General features: G+C 35.0%; 1 protein-coding gene across 1 annotated transcript; it reads right to left on the bottom strand.

Annotated features, from left to right (window-relative positions):
• Positions 1-4,220: 4,220 nt before the first annotated feature.
• On the bottom strand, positions 4,221-17,591 carry prokr1b (prokineticin receptor 1b). The gene is made up of 3 exons (XM_073835245.1): positions 17,476-17,591; positions 15,793-16,378; positions 4,221-5,584 (listed from the first exon to the last, which is right to left on the bottom strand). Exons 2-3 carry the CDS (start codon positions 16,260-16,262, stop codon positions 4,867-4,869), a joined length of 1,188 nt encoding a protein of 395 aa, XP_073691346.1. The 5' UTR covers positions 16,263-16,378; positions 17,476-17,591; the 3' UTR covers positions 4,221-4,866.
• Positions 17,592-18,050: the final 459 nt, after the last annotated feature.

Raw genomic sequence — 18,050 nt, 5'->3', positions numbered from 1 at the left:
AATAAAATGTGTTCCACATGGCTCCGGGGGGTGAATAAAGGTCTCCTGTAGCAAACTGATGTGTTTTTGTAAAATTTAATGGTAACACTTTATTTCGATGGTCCATCTGTTGACACTCTACTAGTTATCAGTATTCATTTAGTTGCATGTCAACAGTGCATCAGTTGACATTCAACAACATTGTTTCAACAGACAAGCAACATACATTCAACTAACTGCCTGTCGATTATAAAGTGCATGTTAGTTTCTAATTTATAGATTTTACAAAAAGTGCATGTTGACTGTCAGTATGTCTTTTGCAACATGTTATTAACTAATAGTCAGCTAACTTTCTGTAGATTGTGTTACCATCCTCTAAATTGTTTACCAATTTATTAAAATTAATCTGACAGTTGATAGTCTACAGTCATGTCAACATATGATCAACAGCATATTATATCATCCTTACTTAAGAGCCTCAAATGCATCAAATTAATAATTACTTAACCATCTCATTTTTATCAAAATCACTAGTTTGTTATCTGTTGATAGTTAACTAAACATTAGTTGTGCATCTGTTGTGTGTCAACTAATTTAAAGTTTACATTCAGCAGACTATTAGTTGGCATTCTCAACTAAGCATTTGTAGATATATTTTAGGACTATCCAATTAAAGTGAAAAACAGTTGATAACAGTAGAAAGTCTATAAGCTATCAACAGAACACATACAAGCATGCATTAATTGTATGCAATATATTTCCAGTTTAAAATGAAAGTCAATACCAGACAATGAAAATACAATAGAACAAACACTACAGGCAGGATATTGGAGAAAGTTGTTTTATTAACAATATATTTACACAAACCCACTATTTGCTAGTGTATCCGATCTGAACATGTGTGGCAAGTTTGACATCAATTAACAAATATTTATATATAAAACATATTTAAAACAAACAAACAGAAGTTACTTTACTCCTGAGGTGACATGGTGCTGTTTGTTTGTTTTATATAACTTACCCATTTAATAGCGAATATAAAAGGATATAAAACGTAACTGACCAAAATATGCAGGAAAATTCTCATTTTGATAATAAAACATAAAAATATTTTTATAGTCGCTAGTCAATCCTCCGGAGGTCGCATCCTCTGTAGGACGTGTATACGAAGTGTCCTTAACTTAGAACAAAAACGAGACGGCCTTCGTAGGACGGGAGGAAAGAAAAAAAGGACAGTTGGAAAATTAAACAGGATTTACTATGCAAACAAATTTAGAGCATCGTTGCACTCTCACACTACTTAAATGAAGGGAAATTATTTTTAAATTTGTAAAGTAATTTGAAAAAAAAATGCTTTTGTTTTACTTGTTTTATTTTATTCAATGTTTCAAGAGCTGCAGCATATCTGTTAGAGAAAAAAATAGGAGGATATTAAGAACAACCTTATCCGTTTTTACCGATTTAAATGATAAACGCCACATCTTAGCTTGTGTGTACATCTGCCAGTGCCGGCATTTTTCAAATTAACGACAGTTGTTTACGGCGACGCAAAGAATTGTGGGTTATCTGTAGTAGCAAAGGATACATCTCATGCATCCTTCGAATTTCTGTGAAAGAAGGTCGCATTCGAAGGTCGCATTTGAAGTGTCCTACTTGCTTTTCTGAAATGAGACAGCCTCGATGACGTATGCAGCCTTCGAATGCGACCTCCGGAGGGCGCATCCTTCTAAATGAGACACAGCTAATGAGCGTTCGGTTTTCCTGCCGTAAAACCTGTAGTTTCCTAGTGCGTCTGTATTTGAAATTGTAAAATGCATTTTGAGCGCGGTTTTATGGCTGTTCCTGCTGGACTCGCTGCTTTGGATGGAAATGAAGATCAAGATCGTCAGATAAAAGCTTGAATCTGGGTCTGGTCCTCGCAATCGCATGAATTCTGAAAATCTGGATTACAGCGCCCAAATCAAATCGTTAAATTTTGTAATTAAGATGCGTGTTCGGTGTATTTTATCTTTCTAGTGTTAGTCACAGTATGTCAGATAAAACGCCTGTTGTGTCCCACGACTCCCACCATGGCAAACAAAGTTAATTAATATTACATGAATGGTTAAACGATTGCAGAAATGTCATTTATTTTAATGGTTTAAAGTGTAGTCTTGTTGAACATTTTGTAGACCTGTTCTTGGAAACTGCTGGTAACTGAAATCAGAGAACAGAACGAAAGTTAATGTTATAATTTCATATTAAGTAAACTATTAAATTATTTAATAATGCAGTTGAATACACAAGGCAATTTGTATGACAACTAAAAACTGCAATAATAATTAAATTAGTGCTGCGATTTCAGTATTCACAAGGATTTGTTTTTAGGTGTCGTCAATATGTTAGTATTGTACGTTAAAATGCTAAAAAAATATGTATTTATTTGTACAGTTAGATGCTGTAAATACGTCAGTATTCTACGTTTTAGTGTCTGGAAAAACGTTAAGTAAATGTACATTTTGTAGAACCACATTTTACGTAAAATAAATACGAATTATCATGAGATCACGTTGGTTTTATATATAAATATTTGTTAATTGATGTCAAACTTGCCACACATAATCAGACTGTTCAGATCTGATACACTTGCAAACAGTGGGTTTGTGTAAATATATTGTTAATAAAACAACTTTCTCCAATATCCTGCCTGTAGTGTTTGTTCTATTGTATTTTCATTGTTTGGTATTGACTTTCATTTTAAACTGGAAATATATTGCATACAATTAATGCATGCTTGTATGTGTTCTGTTGATAGCTTATAGACTTTCTACTGTTATCAACTGTTTTTCACTTTAATTGGATAGTCCTAAAATATATCTACAAATGCTTAGTTGAGAATGCCAACTAATAGTCTGCTGAATGTAAACTTTAGATTAGTTGACACACAACAGATGCACAACTAATGTTTAGTTAACTATCAACAGATAACAAACTAGTGATTTTGATAAAAATGAGATGGTTAAGTAATTCTTCATTTGAGACCCATAAGTAAGGATGATATAATATGCTGTTGATTATATGTTGACATGACTGTAGACTATCAACTGACAGATTAATTTTAATAAATTGGTAAACAATTTAGAGGATGGTAACACAATCTACAAAAAGTTAGCTGACTATTAGTTAATAACATGTTGCAAAGACATACTGACAGTCAACATGCACTTTTTGTAAAATCTATAGATTAGAAATTAAAAAGCACTTTATAATCTACAGGCAGTTAGTTGAATGTATGTTGCTTGTCTGTTGAAACAATGTTGTTGAATGTCAACTGATGCACTGTTGACATGCAACTAAATGAATACTGATAACTAGTAGAGTGTCAACAGATGGACCATCGAAATAAAGTGTTACCAATTTAATTTCTGTAGTTATAGCGTAGCGTATGCGTCAGTGAGAATATACTAATCTTGTGAGAACTAATATTTGTTTACAAAAGCAAAGGAAGCAAAGTGTCCTTACTTTAGCAAAGGAAAACCAGTCTCCTACATCCAGTAACTTTTACCCACCATGCAAAGTATGCAACTGCTTGGGGCCCCTGTGATTTCTCCCAAGGATGTTTTAACGTTTTAAATATGGATATTTTTCCTACAAAAACCCATAGATTCTCCAACAGCCTTTATTCACCCCCGGAGCCATGTGAGGCACTTTTTATTATGGATGGAAGTGCTTTATTGGACTTCTTTTGAACTGTTGAACAAAAACACCCAGCTACTGCCATTAGAAAGCTTGGAAGAGCCAGGACATTAGTATAACTTTGATTGGATTCGACTGAAAGAAGAAGGTCATATACACCTAGGATGCCTTGAGGCTGAGTAAATTGTGGGCTAATTTTCACTTTTGGGTAAACTAACCCTTAAAACAGATCTGATCCAGATTTAGACATTAAGAGCTATTATTACACTGGTACATGGCCACAATTCATATTGTGATTTAAAAATTCAAGCTATGAGTTTACGTATTGACAGAATCTGTAAATTATGTATGAACTGTCCTTGGACCTTAGATAAATAGACCCTGCTTCAAAGAGCAAGCAGAAATATAATTCGCAGGTTATGTAAGATCGAACTCTCCGACATTACCTCTAAACTGATCGATATCGCTTCTTGAATTATGACTGTAAAATTCGAGGACTCCACATGACACATGGCTTGGTTCACAGGTTTTACTTTATTTGGCTAGAATGCATACAGATACTGTTAACCAACACAAAAGACAGCAAACGACCACATTTTCAGAACCAAGAAAAAATAAACTTTTATACGTTTATGTGAGGACATAAATGTATTTCTACAAATACTGCTGAAAAAGATTGTACTTAAGGTTTTTCATCAATTAAGCATAACAGTTCCAAAGTACAAATCCCACTAATTTTCTTCATGGAGAAACTGATTTTTAACAATACCATGTGAACATACCAAATGAACTAACTACACTACGCATAATTCAGACTGAACCCTCCACCAATCAGAGAAGGCTGTGCTGCAAGGACAACATAGATTTGCTATTAAAAAGGCTGAGCTACTCTCACAAAGCATTGCCAATGGCGTTGAGTCTCCTCACACATGCGTATATTGTATCTAAATATTCTGAAATAAACCAAAAAATATTTATATACTTATAATAAATAACAATAAGTCAGTAGTTCTACACTGTACCATTGCTTTGTCATTCACAATGCTTATGAAAAAAATAAATCTGTACAAAACAACTAAAATGATCATTTGTGCTGTATCATAAACACATACACATCAAAAATATGAAAATTGCACATATCACATGGGAAAAAAATACTAAAACATAACATCAGTCAGGCGATATTCATCTGCAGAACCTGCCCAGTACTCTTTAATCATCTGTAATATGGGTGACATGTAAACCACTCAGCTCTGCTCCCTTTCTACATTCGGTGAGCTGGGGATTGATGTCTGTCTCATCTGCACTCTTCCTGGAGGTGTAGGTGGATTTCCAGCGGAGGAGAACGATCCTTTTGAAATATTTGACAGTGTTGTTCTTTACACTGACGAAGCAGAATGTGTTGATCATGCTGTTGCTCATGGCAATGCACTCAATAATGTAAAAAGCCACCAGGGAGTTCCTCTCTCTGGAGATGAGCGTGGGGTGGAAATCACGCAGGATGGTGTAGCCGTAGTAAGGAGCCCAGCAAAGGATGTACGCTGTGAGAATGCCTATCAGCACCATGACCGTCTTCCTCCGGCAGCGCAGGCGTTTGCGGATCTGCTCCGTTTGGAAACCCGGCACACTTTTGAACCACAGCTCTCTAGAGATGCGCAGGTAGCACAGGGCCATGGTGATCACCGGCCCCACGAACTCCACGGCGAAGATGAACAGGAAGTATGAGCGGTAGTACAGCTGCTGGTCCACCGTCCAGATCTGGGCGCAGAAGGTCTTGCTGCGGTTGGCTCCGTTGGGGACTTTGGTCGCAGACGCAAAGTACGCAGAGGGAATGGAAATGAGCACTGGAACGATCCACACCCCAGTTATGAGACAGTATGCAGTCTGGTGCTTCATTCTGGGCCTCAAGGGGTGAACAATGGCCATATACCTAAACACAACAATGTTGATTAGTGGGATTCCACTCAATTTCCAAAAAAAGAAAAGTTCAGTAAAAACCTGCATTTTAACCTCTTAAGCTCTGGATATTTTTTACTGATTTTGTCATTCCTGAATTTAAAACAGTGCCCTACTCACATACATTGGAGTAACTTGATAAAAATGATCTCATTTCACAGAAAATACCCTAAAATTTAACTCATTGGTGGAACGATTGATTTATTTTATTTCTGACTGTATTTTTTCATAATTTTATGATTAACACAAATAAAAAAAAGTTTTTATTTGAAAGTCAGATTTTTAAGATCTGTTTGGCCCATCATCCTGCAGAAAGTTTCTTTTGATTTCACTAGGTGCCAGGTAACAGGGAAACAAAGCATTTTCTTTGTAACATCTTGTTTTTAAAAGTTTTATTTGAATGGAGGCAATATGTTCTCTAGGTGTCTCCATTTTGCAAGATAAGGTATACCTGAATTCAAAAGTGTCGCATTCCCACATACATTGGGCTAAATGGATAAAAATGTTCTAATTTTACAAAAAAACACCTTAAATTTTAACACATTTGTGAAATAATTCTTGATTATTATTGTATTTGTTCACAACCCATAGTTTCCCAACTCTGCATTGAGCTGGCTGCTAGTACGCTAGGGGGCTTTGTGCATTTCAAGTTCTGACCACGCCTTTTCCGCATGTTTGGAATAGCTTAAATCAAAAACGGATTGGTCTAGTTTGATCGATGTCTCTTTGAACAGACCTGATTTTGAGCTTTTAGACATATGAAACATTACATGATGATGCAATCGCCCTCAATACAACGTGTTAAGGCAATACTAGTAGAAACAGCACCATTCACGTGTAGCCGTACAAGCTCACAGAAAAGTGAGCATAGTCTAATTTTTAAGATAACAACCTCATCTAAGTGCTGATATAAAGTTTGTGGCCACTTTTAGCAAACTTTTAGTAGTAACCGGAGCAGGAATGTAACATACATGTTTATTTGTTTACAAAAGTTATTTCCATCGTTGTGATTCTTTTGATCATAATTGTCTGTAATGTGTTAGATCGAGTAAACTACATAATCATATTTTGGAGAATGAGATCTTTCATATGATATATGATTCATGTATGTTTGGTAAGTTTGAGCGATATGAATATTATTATGTCGATCTTCACGAGGGGTGGCTTGTTTGTGGATGGCGAATTCAGACCTTATTATCTTACGTTTTGTAACATAAATGCTAAAATGATGCATGTATCTTGAAAGTTTAGATTGTAAGCTTTCAAAATATACTATATATGTTTATATTTGTGCTTCAACACGTATAATATTTTCAAAAAAAAAACAAAAGAAACGCAATGACACAATTACTATACCAGTACCGGTATTACGAGGTTAAGGGGTGAAACACTTACAGTCATTTTGAATGAGGTTCTGTTCAACAGTCTGCACTTAATTTGCAAAAAAAGAGTTACATTTGCTTGAGGTGGTTTTGAAAAGAGTTCATGCGAATAATGGGAGATGGAAACACATTTTTTAAAATGAATTCTTTCATGTGCATCAAAAAAGTCATGTGACTTTACCCGATGGGATGGGATAACTTGACTAACCAGAGGGCTGCTTTTGTTGCACAGCATTTGAAATGTTGTTTTGGTCATTCAGCAATGCCCAAGCATCAAAATATCAGAGTCATCAAAGTATTTTTGCATAATTGCCCCCCAGAACTGTCTGCATTCCCAAACAGCAGGCATCCACCTCTAAAAGCAGTGACCACATTTGTTGTGTTTCATCTGCTCACACTGAGGCGCAAGTAATTTATTATATATGAAAATTATTATATGCAGTGGCTTCTTGTACTTTTCTTAGTGATATTTCATGCCAGTTAATTAGGGAATGAGGATTTGGTTCTCTTTGACTTGTTGGATGGAACCAGTCCCAGCAGTGGTGTAGCAAGTCAATCCTGGGCCCATATGCAAAAAATTTGTACGGGCCCCCCAATCATTATGGGCTCCAACTCAGATAACTTGTTGATTTTTTCGTAAGTACATAATGTTACGTGAGTATTCACAAGTTGTTTTATTTAGGGTATAAATGCTTGGAAATAATATTTAAAGTCTGTTTTCAAGTCCATTATTTGTAGCATGCAAGTCTCAAACTATAAATTGTGTTAATTTTATGATAAAATACAAACAATAAATGTGTTTTTTTACGCTCTTTAATTTGTAGTGTCATGACTATATTCGCCTGTGAATCAATTATCTTTTCCTTTTTAATATTTGCAGCACAAAATAAACATGAAAAAAAATCATAGTCATAGCCTAATAGTAGGAACATTACATTTAGCCTACCTCAGAAAAGCCAACAAGCCTATAACTTTGTTAACTGAGTTGAAGCCTATTTTTGTATTGCTGTTTTTCATGTTAAATGTGAAGACAGGTTGGATGCCACAAACATTTTTGGGGGCGGAGTAGGTAGAATTTTTATATTAACTTTACGCAATATAACATTATTTTATTACATGAATTCTTTTGTTTCAAAGAAACAGGATATTGCTGTAGCTTGAATGTGCATGTGAATGATAGTGTGAAGAGTAAGTTACTAATAGTTTGTACACTAACAGTTTAGTGAATTTTTGCATTGTTTGTTGTAAATTAACAGCAGATGGAAATTTTGTTTCCTACCCATGGGTATACAGTCGTGGCCAAAAGTTTTGAGAATTACATAAATATTGGACATTGGAAAAGTTGCTGCTTAAGTTTTTATAATAGCAATTTGCATATACTCCAGAATGTTATGAAGAGTGATCAGATGAATTGCATAGTCCTCCTTTGCCATGAAAATGAACTTAATCCCGAAAAAAACTTTCCACTGCATTTCATTGCTGTCATTAAAGGACCTGCTAAGATCATTTCAGTAATCGTCTTGTTAACTCAGGTGAGAATGTTGACGAGCACAAGGCTGGAGATCATTATGTCAGGCTGAAGGGTGATGCTTGAAATCATTGTTCTTCCATTGTTAACCATGGTGACCTGCAAAGAAACGCGTGCAGCCATCATTGCGTTGCATAAAAATGGCTTCACAGGCAAGGATATTGTGGCTACTAAGATTGCACCTAAATCAACAATTTATAGGATCATCAAGAACTTCAAGGAAAGAGGTTCAATTCTTGTTAAGAAGGCTTCAGGGCGTCCAAGAAAGTCCAGCAAGCGCCAGGATCGTCTCCTAAAGAGGATTGAGCTGCGGGATCGGAGTGCCACCAGTGCAGAGCTTGCTCAGGAATGGCAGCAGGCAGGTGTGAGCACATCTGCACGCACAGTGAGGCCAAGACTTTTGGAAGATGGCCTGGTGTCAAGAAGGGCAGCAAAGAAGCCACTTCTCTCCAAAAAAAACCCCATCAGGGACAGATTGATCTTCTGCAAAAAGTATGGCAAATGGACTGCTGAGGACTGGGGCAAAGTCATATTCTCTGATGAAGCCTCTTTCTGATTGTTTGGGGCATCTGGAAAAAGGCTTGTCCGGAGAAGAAAAGGTGAGCGCTACCATCAGTCCTGTGTCATGCCAACAGTAAAGCATCCTGAGACCATTCATGTGTGGGGTTGCTTCTCATCCAAGGGAGTGGGCTCTCTCACAATTTTGCCCAAAAACACAGCCATGAATAAAGAATGGTACCAAAACACCCTCCAACAGCAACTTCTTCCAACAATCCAACAACAGTTTGGTGAAGAACAATGCATTTTCCAGCACGATGGAGCACCGTGCCATAAGGCAAAAGTGATAACTAAGTGGCTCGGGGAGCAAAACGTTGAAATTTTGGGTCCATGGCCTGGAAACTCCCCAGATCTTAATCCCATTGAGAACTTGTGGTCAATCCTCAAGAGGCGGCTGGACAAACAAAAACCCACTAATTCTGACAAACTCCAAGAAGTGATTATGAAAGAAAGGGTTGCTATCAGTCAGAATTTGGCCCAGAAGTTGATTGAGAGCATGCCCAGTCGAATTGCAGAAGTTCTGAAAAAGAAGGGCCAACACTGCAAATACTGACTCTTTGCATGAATGTCATGTAATTGTCAATAAAAGCCTTTGAAACATATGAAGTGCTTGTAATTATATTTCAGTACATCACAGAAACAACTGAAACAAAGATCTAAAAGCAGTTTAGCAGCAAACTTTGTGAAAACTAATATTTGTGTCATTCTCAAAACTTTTGGCCATGACTGTACAGTAAGGATGCAAGATGCAAACTTAAAATATGGCAACTTCATGTATATATTTTAACATTATTGCCACCTTTGCATTGGAAAATGATGATGTTCTTTAGTCTTGTGTGAAAACTCAAGTTTCCTAACACTTCAATACATTTCTTCTTCTGCACTGCCAGCACTGACGTTTCCCTCAGGAAATGCAAATGTAGTTCAGTGTGTTCCATTTGTCTTATTTAAGGATCAGTAGATCAGAAACTTCACTTGTCAGCCATCCATAATTGAATTTTGCTTAATTATGGACTGTCAATTAAAGTCAAGTCATACAGTGAGGCAGATTTAATTATAAGTGGTCCTCATATGGCCATTATCCAAATTAAAAAAGACTTTGATAATGTTCACAAAAACTGGCTCCTGTCAAATTGGAACTGTGTAACATTACTTATTTATATGAAGTATCTGGAGAAGCTTCAAAAGCAGTTTGACTTTGAAAAAGGAAATGCTTCTGACATGTAACTGTTTTAGAAATAGTACAGGGTCCATTGTGTACTCTTTATTCTCTTCTTTTAGCAAAACTGTAGCTCTCAGGTATTAGACAATATTAGTCATTAATATTGTCAATATTTCCACTTTTTTTTTTTTCATTTCAAGCTGTTTAAGCAGGCTTATGTAAAGGGCACATAACTGTTGTTTCCTCAATCCATATTTTCTACATTCAGAGGGTGTTTTGATAAAGAAGAGACAGCATTTTAAACTGTTTCTTAAGTGCCCAAGGGATTCACTGACATTATTAAATAAATATTCCAAGCAGTTCTCCATATGTCACCATTAGCACTGTCTCCACATTCTGACATGGGTCGGATGATTTTATTGAATAAAATATAGTTCAGACTCAAAATTCTGAATGGATAAGACGTGCACATCTGCACATTTGATTTTCAAAGAAATGTTTGGTCACACTTTCTATAAAGCCTGCATTTCTAATGAAATATACTGTATTCTTAAGACAATGTAATACATGCCACTGTAAAAAATCCAACTTGACAAATGTTGAAATTGCTTGTTTTTTTTTGTTGGTTCAGCAAAAATCTGTAAAAAATTCTGTACAACTACATTTAACACATTCAGTCAACTTAAACAAAGGTTTTATTCAGTAAGTTAAAAAGATGAGTTTTGTGAGCAACGCTTTGCTAGTTCATCCAAAAAAGCTTCTGCCAACTTGATTTTTTGTGTTAAGTCAATCTCTGACTTTTTATGCAATTAACATACAAGTAACAGAAACTTTTGTTGATTGAAAAGGTTTCAAACGTGTTAAAAAGAATAATCAAAGGCAGTATAGAACTTTTCATAGTTTGTATTAAAAAGTAAATGCTGAGTGAAAAAGCTATTATTATTATTATTATTATTATTATTATTATTATTATTAATAATAATAATAATAATAATAATAAGAAGAAGAAGAATACAATAATAACTATTGTTATTCTTCACGTTGTTATTAAAAACAACAACAACAAAACTACAATATTTATAGTAACTTCATTTGGAAATTTTTAATTGCAATTTAACTTTATTTGGAGCACATCTGCAGAAATATGTCATGTACATTTTCATCTCGCGTTTACTCAGTACTCCATACAAAACGATATGGAGCATACTTTGATTTTCCAATATTTATAAATAAACCACGCACTCAATCTCTCCTGAGCTAAACCACGCCCCTGTTACGCAATGGTTGCGCTTACGTAACGTCAACGTCTCAGTGCGGGAGAAACCTCTTGAAACATTGAAGTTCGATGGGGAAGGATGGAACCACAGTCTATGGATGGAACACGTGGAAGAGCAATCTTAATAGTAAGTGTATATGTCACTCACTCGTCAAATTCAATTTTGATTTTGGCCTCCAACGATTATGAAAAAAACCCCAATTAAAATAAAGCGATTATTGCGTAATATCCACCACTCTGCATTCATTCCTCTGCAAAGCTCTATTTTACGTTGAAATCCATAAAATAACAACGTGACTTTTGTAGCATCGGACGTGCTTGATTTATTGAAGTGTATTAGATTCATTCGTGTTTTTAAAAGCGCGATGGAGAACTTGTGCTGTTCTGTGAATGCGTTTAGCCTCGAGACTGAACAGAACACAGAAATGTCATCTTTTAATTCAAGGTGCACCTAAATGTTCAAATACGTGCAAAAATGTGTGCAGATGCGGCGCTTAGTGATTATTCACATAATCTCTCTTTTGTTATGTGATAAACGTAAAGAGTGAATGAATATGCGTTACCGGCGTAAATCATATCCGTGTGGCTCTTAAAGTGACCGCGCATATATTCCAACTGCTTATTGTTAATCAAACAAAACAAAATAATTCACTGCAAACTGATAGACGTTTTTAGCTTTAATAAGAAACAAAAGTTTCATATTTATAGTTAAGACTAAGATTAAAGCACCATTTGCTTTATTTGTGTGCTTTTTATTATTATTATTATTTTCAATAATTTTGATTTGATTTTACTTAGTTTGTTGGTAGTTGCCCATTCTTTTATGGTATTGAGAAAAAAGTGAATTCCCTGATCTCTAGTAGCAACCTTAGTTTCAGAAAAAAATTATTTGATTCATTTAAATAAGTCAATCAAAAAGGTTTTGGTCATATGGCCCACTCACAATTGTTTTAAGTAATCGTGATTACAATTTTGATCAAAATAATTGTGATTTTATGATTTTTTTTCCCCCATCGTTGAGCAGCCTTAAATGAATCATTCATTTTGAACTGAAGGTGTATACAGTGAAACACTTATTGAGAGTAAGATCATTTACTGGCAGTTTTAATATCCTATTTATCCATGATCAGCCAAGGTACCAGCACAAAACATGTAATTATGCAATTATAGATTTTGAAATTAATTACAACAAATACTAAGATTTATATCTCAAGGCAACTAGTAATTCAGATTGATTGCCCTGATTGTTGTGAATTAGTTTATGGGATATTCTGAGGATATTATAATTGATAGTGTAAGGTAGTTTCAGAGATGTGTTGTAATGTCATACAACAATAACAATATAATTGTTTGTTTCATTTTTCATGTGATTAATCTGACTATTAATGTTTGTGATTTTTTTTTTTTTAAACCCATTGTTAAAGAAAAAAATTTATTTTATCCATGGCTAATTATGTATATCCTTCCTACAGACATCATAATTCACAGAGCAACTACTGCTCTACAGCGACTTCCCTTGAACCCCAGAGAGTATGACAAAATAATCAAGACTTGTCTGGTAGGTGTTTAACTTTAAAATCTCGCAAAATTTCTAATTTATTTCTTTTATGGAAATTGTGGTTGTTTTATTGAGTAAAAGTGCTGACATCCCAATGGGTTTTTAAGGAAGAAAACAAAAGTTATTTGCCAATATCTTTTTTGGGCCCTTTTTTTTTTTTAATTATTTACAGTTCTATACTATGATTTATTTGATAATTTATTACATTTATATTATTCTTAGGACACTGATTTGGAGGAGACTTACACAAGAGGAGTGAATTTGGCCATCTTGAAGTGATGGAAGATGACCTCTCACAGGCAACAAAGAGATGTGTAAACTTTGGCGTCATCCTGGAGAAAACTGTGGTCATGGATGATCTACTGGACTTTTTCCTACTGCTTTTGTGGTACTCTTTGGACTTCTTTACGCGCTGAATATTGAGTACCGAAAAGTGCTAAAATACACATTTGAGGCAGTGCAGAATATCTTTGTAGGACTGCATGGGAGGAAAGTCCACAGAATGCAGTCCCTGAAGAATAAGCTTTTTACTTTTTATGAGTTGTAAGATGCTTACAGAAATGTGCTTTTCGTGTGTACCTTTTGCATTAGAATGTTGTTTGACTAGATGTGACTGCATACTGTGGACTTGTGCGTTTGGAGATTAGGACATGTAGTCTTTTTTTGTTTCCTTAATACCTTAAGAAATGTTAATAGGTAAACTTGCTCAGTTTGTGTGAGCAAGGGACTTTCACCTTACAGTATACTCTTACTGTGCCACTTAGGAACCCAATTTATATTTAGTGGCATTGTTAAAATGTTTGGTGTAGTTACAGTACCTCGTTTTTGTACTTCAGTGAAGTATTGCAAGATTTTTATTGTCTTTTTTGTGATAGTAACAGCAGTACTATTGATGCTTCTGTTTTGGAGGTTAGTTACTTCAGTGAAGTATTGCAAGAAAATAAATGTTTTGCTAAAATTTGTTTTTGTCATGTGTGTTTGCTCTGGTAACACTTTATTTCTTAGTATTAATTTCCAATAATATTTTTTGGTTCACTTAACTTCTGTCATTTCAGGCTGTTCAGACAAGAAATGTTCAGTTATTACAACTTAAAAAACTGAGCTGTGTGTTTGCTCTGATAACATATTATTTCTTAGTACTAATTTCCTTTAGTATTTTTTTGTTCACTCAACTTATGTCATTTCAGTCCTGCAGACAAGAAATGTTCAGTTGGCACAACTTAAAAAGATTTGTTGTCCTGCAGGTGCAGGTCTCCAGAAAACTATTAATGTTAAGTTGTCTCAACTAGACATTTTTTGTTTCACTGACAAATTATTTTCAGTCAGTGTAGCTGATGTTTTCAAAAGTTGAGTAAACAAGAAAAAACAGAAGGAAATTAGTACTAAGATTTTTTTTGTTGAACTGGCTTAAATTTTTTTACAGTGATAATTCCTTATAAAATACATGCATAATTGCCTTTATGAAAAAAAAAATATAACAACAATTATAGTAGTACATTAAGAAGGATCTATTTACTTAATTGTGGTTATAACTTTTAAGAGTATGATGATTTTTATTTATTTAAGTTATTGATAAATGATTATAAGTCCCATGAGATCTGCACAGTTTCTTGCTACATCTTATGAGTGGTTAGGAGTGTTTCTACATACCTGTACTGGTAACCATTTTACATCTAAAACAACTAAATATAGTTTTGTTGATATTAAATTTAGAAATGTTTATAGCAAATGTGTCATAATCCATTGATGATAACCTATGATGTAACTCAGGTTACATTACTCAAAAAGCCAAGACCACTAATAAATATCATGACCACACTATAAAGCCTGTTTACAAGAAGATTTGTAAGATCTTTAACAATGTCAATATTTAAGGCTTATAATGTCTTAGGGATACCCGTATAATGTAATATAAATACAGGCTTTATAGAAACTGTTATGTAAGTTAAGTTAATCTAAAATTTAACATTTCATCATTATTGACTCACTTTCATGATGTTCCATACCCTGTTATTTTTTATTTTTTATTTTATTTGACTTGAAGCATGGAATAGTGCATTTTAATGAATGCAGATGTGAATGAGATTTCAGAGTTTGGCAGACGGGAAGATTATGAGCAGATAACAACTTAAATTTTGGTTTCTTCATGACACAAATGGCATCAGAAGTCTGGGAATACAGCATCTTGACTACACATACCTTTTTATGATTTGTTCAAGTGCTTTTTTAAGCACATGATTTTAGAAAAATAAAATGTGATTAAACAATGAAAGCCCTTTCAGTTAGGCTAATGATTTATTTTGACTTGTTTTATTGTGAATATTACTATACTCTAAGTAATCACTCTCAGCCTCTCATGGCTTATTGCTATAATTTACTGCTTTTAGGCTGAAACTTTATTTCCGTTATATTTGTTTTGAAGTGCAGCTCTTTATTTTTCCTAGTAAATAGGTTTTCACTTGATTTGTTGCCAATAAAGGATAATGCATGACGGATTATTAAATCCTATACTGAATAACTGTAAAGCTTTTGTTGAAGAATAGAACTTTTTTGAGCAGTATGTGAAGTGCTTTACTCGGGAAGCTCAATGCATAATGCATGAATCTGAAAGACAACATTATTTTGCCTGAATAAGTGACAGCTGAACCCAGCCCTGGGCTTTTCTTTTCCTTTCAACTGTCTAGTGGGACTGAGGTACAATATCTAAATCACACCAACCTGTCAACGGCGATGGCCAGTAAGGCATTGGTGGACACATAGAGAGACACAGTCCTGAGGTAGTTGACAGAGGCACACAACACTTTCCCATGATCCCAGGAGAGCTGCTTGACCACATAATAATCCACCAAGAAAGGGCAGCAGACCACAGCCACTATGAAGTCGGAGATGGCCAGGTTGGCAATCAGCAGGTTGGTGAGGTTCCTGAGTTTTTTGTATCGGGCCAGAGTGGCTATGAAGACGAAGTTGCCAAAGCCGCACACCAGCATGATGCAGACGAGCACTGCTCCGATGACGATGGTGGCCACGAAGTAAGCCAGTCCCTGCGTGGTGTCCGGCATCTCGTCTGCAGGAACACCATAGTCCATGTCATAGAAGTCTGTGTAAGTGTCGTGAACGTCCAGAACGGGCACCTGACTATGAGGGTTCACGAACACGGCTGCCAAGTGAGTGATGTTTGCATCCTCCATGGCAGAGAATCAAAAGAAGCCAGTGAGCTCTGCTGATTTCTGATGGGCTTTTGGGGTCGTACAGTTGTAAAGTCGCTTTCTAGTAGTCAGTGGTCATGATCCAGGAATGTTCTTGTCTTTTGAAATGGTTTCAGATTTCATTTCCAGTAGGAGAAAGCAGAAGACAAGCCACACATGAAACACAAAACAAGCACTGACATTAATGATAATTGAAAAATATTGTGGCAAATAATAATATGTCTATCTGAGTTTAAAAAGCAGTTCCTTCAAAAATGAAACCTGTGACACTGATAAAGAATCTTATTCAAGAGTAAATCCTTTCAAAAAAGCATTTGATTTAACTCATCAACTCAGCATTTAAGTAAATTACCTGTTAATAACTATGATTTCTGTTTTTCACATTAAGCTATTGCATGTCTTTAGAAGACTGCAATATAGCTTTTATAAAACGTCTATGGTGCTTTTAGTTTCTTGAAAGCATAATTTATATAAGTATATAAATAAATATAATCAATAAAGCATTAATAAATTGATGCATCTTTGCAAAGCAAAAGCATATGGATTGTAAAATATGCCATTTTGGAAAAAAAAAATCTCTCTTCAAACAGTTGCAACATGATACTCTGACTGGAAAATTATATTCAAGATTAAAAGAGTATGATGCTTATTCCAAAATGATTACATTATTAAACATTTTGCTGTCCTAGAATATACAAATTCTGCTTTCCCTTTATATAAAATATGGATAAACACTGCATTAAATATAAGGTATTTATAATGCCTTATAATACATAATGTAATGCTTTACATATTTTCATAAATCATAATACATTATAATTTCATAGCATATAAATGATAAACAGTACGACGCATTATAGCATATATATGGAGATGGATGCTGATAATAATCAGAAGAGGAATCGTAATGCACTGTAACTGTTCTTACAATTATTGTTTGTTTTCTTCAAATTAAAAATCAATAATTCTGTCTGCCCTTTTACTTAATTGCGTTCGAGCAGTTAATGCTCCAAACAGTTAACGAATTGGAATTGGAATTGCAACAGATATAAATAATTACACAGAGTTTAAATATTACACTGTTAGAGCTGTAACAGTTACAACTAAATATTTAACACTTTATCCGACATGATTCGCGCTGTCACCGCATGCTGAATATATAAGTTTTCTCATCTCTTGTTGTGAATAAACTTACCGACTTTCAGGAGTTGAGAGACTCGTGTCATCGTCGCTGGTGTGTGCTGTTTCATCTGTCTCATCTGTGTAATTCACATGAGGATGCAGCGCGCCAGTTCTTCAACACACATCAGCATATTCTCTCTCCCTCTTGTGGCAAATGTGAAAGTCCGATCATTGACGTCTTCGGTCCTCGAGCGCGATTCCTCCCTCCTATTCTTTTTGAAGGTGTGACGCGATGATTTCACTAAATTACGCGCGCAAATACAAGTCGATCAAATCCAGAGGATATGACTCATTTATGATGACCAATATTGTTTTAAAATAATTGTCTATGAGCTGGAAATATTCGTTTTTTTGTATTGTTTTCTTGCAGTTTTGTAATAACATAGGCTAATGTGCATACACATACAGTGTGGCTAGCGCGCTCCCCTTTGAGTCACGAAATATAAGCTGGGATATCATGAAGCCAATTAATGTTTGAGTTTGGTGTTTTTAGAAGACATATCTGTGCTGAATTTCTCTCTAAAACATATCGTGTGTGGGCACAGCCTAGGGCTTTTATTTATATTATAAAATTATATATAGGCTATA

Source organism: Garra rufa, chromosome 2, assembly GCF_049309525.1.
Source record: "Garra rufa chromosome 2, GarRuf1.0, whole genome shotgun sequence".
Lineage (NCBI taxonomy): Eukaryota > Metazoa > Chordata > Actinopteri > Cypriniformes > Cyprinidae > Garra > Garra rufa.
Note: the sequence above shows the minus strand (reverse complement) of the source record. Positions and strands in the feature narration are given on the sequence as shown.

Excerpts from the sequence above, each read along its gene's own strand:
- prokr1b (XM_073835245.1), bottom strand. The coding sequence starts at position 16,262 with ATGGAGGATGCAAACATCACTCACTTGGCAGCCGTGTTCGTGAACCCT. Across the intron at positions 5,585-15,792 it reads CTGGCCATCGCCGTTGACAG|GTATATGGCCATTGTTCACC; the intron begins GTTGGTGTGATT and ends TGTTGTGTTTAG.